At 39.7% G+C, this 10020-nt stretch overlaps 1 protein-coding gene across 1 annotated transcript; it reads right to left on the bottom strand.

The window, feature by feature from the left end:
- Positions 1 to 4557: 4557 nt before the first annotated feature.
- LOC131353828 (ribonuclease inhibitor-like) lies at positions 4558 to 9368 on the bottom strand. Its single transcript, XM_058390903.1, has 5 exons — positions 9183 to 9368; positions 8551 to 8706; positions 7558 to 7731; positions 7153 to 7329; positions 4558 to 4819 (listed from the first exon to the last, which is right to left on the bottom strand). The coding sequence occupies exons 1-5, from the start codon at positions 9353 to 9355 to the stop codon at positions 4729 to 4731; spliced, it is 771 nt and encodes a 256-aa protein (XP_058246886.1). The 5' UTR covers positions 9356 to 9368; the 3' UTR covers positions 4558 to 4728.
- Positions 9369 to 10020: the final 652 nt, after the last annotated feature.

Here is a 10020-nt window from a genome sequence, read left to right on the forward strand (position 1 = left end):
ATGTATTAAAGAATCATGGTATATCATTTATTCGTTTATTTATTTATGCAATATAGATTTAAATACAATTTAATTTTTCTATCGTTGCAAAACTAGTGAGTTCTTTTTGTGACTTATATTATAGCAGGTATAAACAGTCAGTCCCTCACTAGACTCTCTCTTTTTTTCATCTCGAAGTTGCTAAGACAAACGTGCATGTTATTTTATGTTATTGTCATGTTACTGAGAAACAGGAAAAAGTCGACTCCACAGTGGTTAAAAACACTGTGATTGATACAAATTGCTTACTCTGGAGACTCCTTCTGTAAATGTTAAAATGTTAAACAAACACATCCTCATAGAAAACCTCAATTTACAAAACAAGTCTGTGTGAATTAGCTGTTGTACAAATGGTAATGTACTACAAGAAGTCCATCAATATAAACCTGTGATAAACCTGTTAAATTACAGTCAGAACTGTTGCTATAGCCAAGAAATCAACAGCTTCTGAGTTGAGAACAGGACAACAGCTCTGTGAGATAAAGGAAAAAATAAAACAGGTATAGATTAGGGAGATGTGCAAATGTTTTCTCTTTTTAAATGGTTGTACCATCATGTGCTGTTAACAATACTACAGTTATCATACATGTACTGAATATTTTACAAAAAATGGAAATAACAGCATATTCAAACAGCTATGAAAATTTGGTTATTTTTCAAATCATGCTTATAAAAAAAACCCTTTAAAGCCAATATACATACAAAGGCACAGGTATGTGTCCCTCACGTGCACTCATACTGAAATTTAGGAGTGAAGGGGGACTGTGAGTAACACCAGGGTGAAGATATGTGAGGAATGTTCAATACGTTTACCTGGGACAAAGGCACACAATGCGCATGCGTGCACACACACACACACAAAACCAATTGTGTGTAGAAATTCTTCCCACAATTTTCTTTGTCTTGGAACGGTGCATTATCCTGCTGAAAGAGGCCACAGCCATCAGGGAATACTGTTTCCATGAACGTGTACATGGTCTGCAACAATGCTTAGGTAAGTGGTACGTGTCAAAGTAACATCCACATGGATGGCTGGACCCAAGGTTTCCCAGCAGAACATTGCCCAAAGCATGACACTGCCTGTGCCGGCTTGCCCTCTTCCCATAGTGCATCCTGGTGCCATGTGGTCCCCAGGTAAGAGATGCACATGCACCTGGGCATCCACATTCTTCCATTGCTCTGTGGTCCAGTTCTGATGCTCACATGCCCATTGCTGGCACTTTTGACAGTGCACAGGGGTCAGCATGGGCACCCTGACTGGTCTGTGGCTATGTGGCCCCATATGAAACAATCTGCGATGCACTGTGTATTTTAACACCTTTCTTTCAGAACCAGCATTAACATCTTCAGCAAATTGAGCAACAGTAGCTTGTCTGTTGGATTGGACCACATGGGCCAGCTTTCACTACCCACGTGTATCAATGTGCCTTGGCCACCCATGACCCTGTCACTGGTTCACCACTGTTCCTTCCTGCCTAATATATCCCACCCACTAACAGGTGCCATGATGAGGAGACAAGCTTCAACACAATTGCCTTCAACACAACAATGGTATTCTGCACAAGACAAAAAGGGAAGGAATCAATGTCAGAAGTGGGATTCAGAAGGGGAGGCTACAACCTGACCACAGCACTGTAGACCAGTAGGCCATCCTCAGCACAGGGCCAACTGGATTTTGAACTACTCTGTTATTTGGGAAACAGACACCATAAAGCAGCTTTAAACAAACAACATACATAGTAAGCAAGACTCAAACCTGCATGAGGAGAACCTAATGGATTTCTAGTCTGTCGACTTAACTGCTCGACCATGACTACAAGGGCTGCAGCTTGCTTTGAACATGCTCCAAAGCTTTTTTTTACCTGCTAAAATTAGAGACCATGCACAGGGTTTCCTAAAACAACAGAACAAGGCAGTGTAGTCAGTTCACTGTAGAACATTCTATGGACAACACTCTAAAATCAAGACAGTGGCATAAAATTAACCGTATAATCTAACGCAATGAGCAATTTTCACTAGTTTTCTGACAAAAAGAAGCTAGGTCCTCCCCTTTAGCATTTAAATCTCTGCTGGGGATAGATTTTTTTCAGTTGCTGAACATGCTACAGTGGGCCTTAAATCCAAAGTTTATAAGCTGCAGACTGCAACCTGAATGCACCGCTTTATGCAGAGTTCACACTGCACGATTTGCAAAGTTGTTGGATCACTGTTGTTTTCACACTGCATGACTGTCTGGGGAAGCACATAGTTGCTGCTGTGTTCACACTGCATGATGGATCAGCAACAGGAGGTTTCACACTGCATGACTTCACAATAGGAAGAATCGCCGACAACTCTGTCTGGTCCGCAAACTGCGTTTCACAACCGAACATACGCAAGAAATAACACAGGGAACAAGGATTGCACGTTCTGCAAATGAATAATTTTGCAATGTGCTGCTGCTGATATGGCTGGTCAAGCAACTGTTTATGCTTTATTTCTGTTTGATGCTATTGTAAAGCTTATTTATTCTGATATAACTATATTTAAGACATTTTTTCTGATAAAAACCTATAAACTCTATTAAACTATAATATTGTACTCCAACCGAAGCCATGCTTGCTGATATTGTGGTCTATAACTTCTCTCCAAAGTGCCCGCTGCCCCGTATCTTGCTCTCTCATTGGCTGTAGGTCAGTGCCAATGTGTTTTTGTGCTTATGTGTAACCCCTTTCACACAGCATGAATTTAAGTTGCCGACAGATCCAGATATTTAGCATGCCAAATATTTTACGGGCATCAGCGATGCATCAGCAATTCTCTCAGATTGCGTATTTGGTAATTCACCATGCGTAATTGTCACTCGCTTAAATGAGCTCCAATTTGTCTTCGATTCTGGGCATTTGTCGGCGATTTCTCAAAACCTGTCTGCAACTGAAAATCTGTGTGAACTCGCCATTAGACTGCTTGTCCATCCTGACATGCCGAGCCTGAGATCAGGTGCGTCATGCACCATGCCCAGGACTTAGCCTGCCCACAAACACCTTCGAACTGCCTCACTGTTGAAATACATTCTTCAAAGTTGGTCAGTTCTTGAGGATCAACTCCTCTGCTGTATTGGCTCACTCTTTCCAGACGAGCATGAGTTTTCATTAAGGACACGTAGCTGGATTTTGAACTACTGTTATTTGCATGAAGAATGTGTGAGGAAAACCCGTAAGATCATCAAAGACCCAACCCATCCAAGCCACAAGCTACTGTCTCTGCTGCCCTCAGGATGGCGATACTGCAGTATCAAGTCCAAAACTAGCCGACTGAAGGACAGTTTCGTCCCCCAGGCTGTCAGACTATTAAGCAATCAGGACTAACAGTACACCACAGTACAACAATACACCACATCACTCACCATTTAAAAACGGAAAGCACTTTATACTCGCCAGTCTTGAACGTACTATACCTGTACACTGCGTACACGACATTCATGCTGCTACACACATTACACTGTGACACACTGTGCAATATTACTGATTATACTGTGTATCTCATACCATTATTACTGTACATACCGCACAATTCTATAACTGCAATGTCTGGAGCTGCACTAAAGAATTTCACTCACTTCTACACTTGTGTTGTTGATGATGTGACAATAAAGAGATTTGATTTAATTTGACATACAACAATACATAAAACAAACAGGGAAAAATAAGAGGTAGTTTAAGTGTTTCAGGAAGAGGTAGGTCTTCATCTGTCATTTGAAAACAGTCAGACAGATATGGTTATAGGAAGATGTTATATGCAAGATGTATACCTACCTTGTACCCTAAGATATGGTTGGAAGGTGCAGTGCGAGGAGTAATAAGAGCTTTGAGGTAAGATGGTGCTGGTCCATTCTTGGCTTTGTAGGCAAGCGTCAGTGTTTTGAATCGGATGTGCACAGCTACTGGAAGCCAGTGGAGGGAGCACAGCAGTGGGGTGGTGTGGGAGAACTTAGGCCGGTTGAAAACATTTGGGATCATTTGCAGTGGACGAATTGCATTCAGAGGTAGACCTGCCAGTAGTCCAGTCTCAAAATGACAAGAGACTGAACAAGCACCAGAGTAGCCCGAGTGGATATAAATGGCCAAATCCTTCTGATGTTTTACAGAAGAAACCAAAATAAGTGTGTGACATTAGCAACATGGGAGGAAAATGACAGTTGATGTCCATGGTTACCCCAAGGTTGCGAGCAGTGGCTGAAGGGAAGATCAGAGAGTTGTTCAGAGATATCGTGAGATCCTGGGCTGGGGATGAATCACCTGGGATGAAGAGCAGTTCAGTTTTGCTGGGATTAAGTTTCAGCTGATGAGCTGTCATCCACGATGATATGTCTACTGGACATGCTGAGATATGAGCAGAAGCCATGGTATCTGAAGGAGGGAAGGAGAAGATAAGTTAACTGTCATCTGTATAGCAGGGGTAAGAGAACCCATGTGATGATATAATTTTGCGAAGAGAGTTAGTATAAAGGGAGAAAAGGAGAAGACCAAGAGGGAGAAAAAGAGAAGACCAAGTACTGAGCCTTGTGGGACACCAGTGGAGAGTCTGGAGCAGATGTCAACCCCCTCCATGTTACCTTATATGAGCAACCATCCAGGTAGGAAGAAAACCATTCCCATGCTGTTCCATGAATTCCAAGACTCCTGAGGGTGGACAAGAGAGTCTTGTGCTTTACTTTGACAAGTGCTGCTGAAAGGTCAAGGAGGATGAGGACAAATGACAGCTTTGCTCATCTAGCAGCATGTTGTTTCTCAGTGACTGCCTAAATGACAGAATAAATAATCAGCACAAAGTCTTGTTTTCTGATTCAGTTAGATTTTTTACTAGAAGAAAATATTCTCCTTTGCTCTTTACTCAAGATGTGTGAATCACAGATGTAAATAATTAATTAAAGTACAATAATTGACAATATAATTGACAATATTTTCTTATAGTAATAATAGTAATCTTGTAAAATTAATATCTTTACAGGTGTGTGGACTCAGTGGTTTGAACAGTTTCAACACAGCTGGAAACAAATTCTCATACACATATGCACAATAAAAGAATAAAATAAAACCCTTGGGAAAATTCAGCACTGTGTCAGATTTTTTGTAATACAACAAAATCAAAGAAAACAATAAACAATGGTTTCAAACAAAATATTGTACTCAATAAATTGAATACCCAGGAAATGTGATCAGACAGACAATCAATGTGATTCAATACACAGAATGAGGTTTTCAGTTTCAAATTAATCACTTTTTTAGTTCAGGACCAAAGTTAATGCCTCTCATTGAAAAAAATAGTTCAGCACCACGTCTGTTGTGGATAGCCAGATAGCACATGGTATCAAGGACACCTCCGCCAAGCTAGCTGAGTGACTGTGTCTGTGTTCTGCCCCTCACAGCCTGAGTTGCCACAGTATGTATGATATTCTACTCACAATTGGTGCACTATTCATACAGAATACAGACAGTGGCACTGAATTATACACCAACACATATGCAAACTCACATACCACAAACAAATGCAGCTTTAACACAATTGTATTTTATTTATATCAATATACATTCTTATTTAAATATTTAAAAAATTAATTCTCTCTAACATCACATGAGCTTAAATCACAACAAGCACAGTTAGATGGAAAGATATTAATTACTGCAGCTATTTTACAGCCTGAGTTTAACACCACTTTTATTTACACTATTTAGCTTTCAGAACACTAACTGCAATAGGTGAGCTCAAATCTATATGTTTTAATCAGTATGCCTTAAGTTTTTTTTTTATTACATATTAATAAAAATGTCAGTTTGTTTAGAAAAGAAAATAAGTTTTTAAAAGATTTTCATAATCCTGTCCATGAGGTTCATTCCACATCATAATAGTAATGTCTTGATGTTGTAAAAAGCCTTTTTTTATTCCTCACATGTGAAACGTGTGAAAATCAGCATACCAGAGATTGTCTCCTCTTCTAATGATTAGCGTTTAGGGAATATCAGAATCAAAGAATGTTTTGTCATGATGGGTAAAATAAACTCTATATCTTGATGCTGTTCTCAGAATAGCAGCTGCTAGGTGTAATACCAAGTACTTGTGGAAATATTTTCAGTGATTGAGGAAAATGTTGAGGGGCATGCTATTTAAGCTAATTAGTGTTGAGACACTTTTAAGAAATCGACTCCTCTGATCTATACTATACCCATGTCTTTCCCATCCTTCACTGTTGTAAAATATATTAATATCAAAATATTTCATATTTGTTTATAAATCTAGCATTTTGCAACAGATGTGAACTGTTCTAAGGTTTTTGCCAAGTCTATGTCTACCATTTCCAAGCAGCGTGTGTACTTTGCACCTAGAGCAGAACAAAAATTGCAGACTTAATTAGTAGAATATACACCGATCAGTCACCTGTTAGTGGGTGGGATATATTAGGCAGCAAGTGAATATTTTGTCCTCAAAGTTGATGTGTTAGAAGGAGGAAAAATGGACAAGCGTAAGGATTTGAGCGAGTTTGACAGGGGCCAAATTGTGATGGCTAGACCACTGGATCAGAGCATCTCCAAAACTGCAGCTCTTGTGGGGTGTTCCCAGTCTGCAATGGTCAGTAGCTATCAAAACTGGTCATAATGTTATGCCGGATTGTTGTATTATAACCTGTAGAATAAATGATAGTAAACTGTTGCAACCACTGACATTTTGTGACATCTTCTCACATATCAATATCTGGAACATATCAGTTGTTGTTTAGAAAGCTTGTCAGAAGACATGTTAAGGTTGGAGTGACCTGACCTCAACCTCACTGAAAACCTTTGGAATGAATTGACCTCCTTATCCAACATCAGTGTCTGATCTCACTAATGCTCTTGTAGCTGAATGAACAGAAATACCTACAGCCACAATCCAACATCTAGTGGAAAAAAGAGAGTGGGGCTCATGATAACAAAGAGGTAAAGAGGGGACCAGCTTCATATTAATGCCAAGCCTTTGGAATAGGATTGAATGGATAGAAAAAAACTGCAGCTGCAGTAAACTAGAATATCTTTGTTTTACAAAAAAAAGTCTATGTTTTATGAATGTCTATAAAGTGACAGAAAATCAGTAACTCACTCTAAAGTCTCCAGTTTTGAGTCTCGGTCCTGCAGTAGATCTTTCAGCTTGGTCACTCCAGGGTTTCCAGTTTTATTTCCATACAGATCCAGCTCTTTCAGCTGTGATGAGGCATTTGATCTCAGAGCTGAAACCAGACCTACAATTCCTTCATCTGTGATACTGCACCCTACCAACCTAGAGAGAGATATTATTACTGTATCTCTGTCTTCCACAACTTACTGATGAATCTGAACATCAAAGACCACAAATGAAACATATTGTAATTACAACAGTGTTACAATGTCTCACTTACAATACTCACTTCTGGTGAGTCTATGGATATGTGTGTGTGTGTGTGTGTGTGAGAGAGAGTGAGAGAGAGAGAGAGAGAGAGAGACAGAGAGAGAGAGAGAGAGATCTCACCCTATTTTCTCCAGAGTACAGTGTGGATTCTGCAGTCCCACAGAGAGCAGCTTCACTCCTGAATCTTCCAGTTTATTGCTCCTCAGATATAGTTCTCTCAGACTGGAGGAGTTCAAACTGAGAACTGTGGAAAGAGCTGCACAGCTTTCCTCTTGAAGTTCACATGCACACAGCCTGAGAGACATGTAATGATAAATCAGAACACTGGCATCACATCACACACAGTGCTATCTGAAACTATCTCACATGTCCTGCTCTTGCTGAATCTACCTTGTCACTTATTTAGCTGGCCTTATAAAGCCTTTATAAAGATCCTACAACCAATCTTGGGCCCTGAAAGTGAGAGGATCAAGTCTGTGGATCCTGCTGTACTGCAAGGATGTTTATCACATCGACACAATCCCATGATGCTTTATTCTAACTTGACAGTTAGTGTTGAGCTTATAGTTAGAGTTGTTCTCAATCCTCTTCCATGAATTTATCAACAAAATATAAACAAGTGTAGCTGTGCACAATTCCAAGATTTGTTGCAAGAAGGCCATCATTCAGGACCAAGCCATTTCTGAGCTCAGGTCCATATATGTACATTTGCTGTCCAGGGTGGATACAGCCCCTTGTGTCTCCACTTGTGTTTGGCCTTGGCACCAGGTATGTGGAGGACTAAGGGTAACTTGCCAAGCCAAGGCTTGCCACAACATTGCCTGTAAACTGTGATTTGGGTTCATAGACGGACCAAAACCACTAAAGTAATGTAGTAAATCAAGAAGATTCAGGAAGATTATTGTAAACGGATATTAGTTTCCAAACCAAAAGATTCCTAGGTTCTGTACTTGGACCCACTCTCCTCTGTCTATCACTGAACAGACTCACCCTGGGTATCAGTTCATGTTAAATGTGCCTGAGTATACATGTTATGTTTAAGCGCTTTCATTTAGACTGAAAATCATATACAGTGACGCATACACATTATTTGATTCCATATGAGACTCTCACCAGAGTCTCACCTTCAGTCCCTTAGAGAGCTTCTTTACTCCTGAATCATACAGTTTATTCCCAATTAAGTTCAATTCTTTTAGACTGGAGGAGTTAGAACTGAGAACTGAGGACAGCACTGCACAGATTTCCTCTGTGAGATTGCATTTACACAACCTGGGAGAGAAAGAAGTAGTAAAAACAACATTACACAGATATTTTATTCCATTATTCTTAATTTTACATCACATTTATTTATTGGGAAACTTACAGTCATGACAGGTTACAACTTAAGGAACTGTTCTGTCAAATCAAGGAATGATCTCTGAAACACTCAAAAAAATGTTCATACTTGACATCCAGAATGACTACATTGTTTAAAAAAAAGGAAATCAAGAAATCCTTGTGGCCTTTTGACCTATCTACAATTCAGCCTGACATACCCATAGAGATTTGTTCTGCAACTTCAATACACTATGTTATAGAGTGTAACTCGACTTAGAGAGAGTTACACATATTTGACACACACCATTACTAACATGTACATAAAATTATCTCCATTGACAAACACTGCAGAGACATAGTGCCTTTACACTATAAATATAGGTCAACTTAGCTCATGTGTGTTTGTGTATGAAAACTGATGGTCTCACCACAGTAGTTCCAGTTTACAGTGTGGATTCTTCAGTCCATCAGAGAGCAGCTTCACTCCTGAATCCTGCAGGTTATTCATACTCAGGTCCAGTTCTCTCAGACTGGTGTACTTTGAGCTGAGAACTGAGGACAGAGCTGTACAGCTTTCCTCTGTCAGGTTACACATACTCATCCTGGGAGAGAATATAATTATACGTCAAAACACACATAAAACAGAAGAAGAAATTTATTATGGATATAAGATAAGCTTCAAAATAACTAAAGGTTAGGTTAAAAGATAAAGTTAAAAAAGACTATGAGATAAAATGATTATGCAGCATACTATGTACTGGGTATTCTTCCGATGATGGCTGAGATGGAACAATACTGACAGATTTTTAGATGAATGTAATGAAGATGAAGTAATTTTACTTTTGTTCTAGCTCACACGTGTGGTTTCCTTCTCAGCTAGCACAAGGTGTCAGGGTGAGCAGGTGAGGACCCAAATGCAGAACACAGTCAAAGATCAAGTAGAGTGTTTAATGGAAAATGACTGTTAGGCCGAGTAGCTCAAAATATCAGCACAGTCCAGAGCACAAAGGAGACAGAACAAGTGCAGGCAAAAAAGGTGATATGGCCAGGAGAACCCACACAGGAAAGTCACAGAAATGATCCAACAGGAAACAAACTGACAGTCACCTGTAATTCCAGCAGCACTGATCCAACAGTCAATAACAAAGATCCAACAGGCAAAGATGCAACCGAGGCAATACAATAGTCTATGACAATGATCCTACAGAAGTAATCCAACAGGCGTAATCCAACATCCAGAACATAGGCTTCAGGAACAACAAGGGG

Source organism: Hemibagrus wyckioides, linkage group LG06 (assembly GCF_019097595.1).
Source record: "Hemibagrus wyckioides isolate EC202008001 linkage group LG06, SWU_Hwy_1.0, whole genome shotgun sequence".
In the NCBI taxonomy this organism is placed as follows: domain Eukaryota; kingdom Metazoa; phylum Chordata; class Actinopteri; order Siluriformes; family Bagridae; genus Hemibagrus; species Hemibagrus wyckioides.

Excerpts from the sequence above, each read along its gene's own strand:
- LOC131353828 (XM_058390903.1), bottom strand. The coding sequence starts at position 9,355 with ATGAGTATGTGTAACCTGACAGAGGAAAGCTGTACAGCTCTGTCCTCA. Across the intron at positions 7,330-7,557 it reads TGTACTCTGGAGAAAATAGG|GTTGGTAGGGTGCAGTATCA; the intron begins GTGAGATCTCTC and ends ATCTCTCTCTAG. Across the intron at positions 4,820-7,152 it reads TCAAAACTGGAGACTTTAGA|GCAGTCACTGAGAAACAACA; the intron begins GTGAGTTACTGA and ends TCTGTCATTTAG.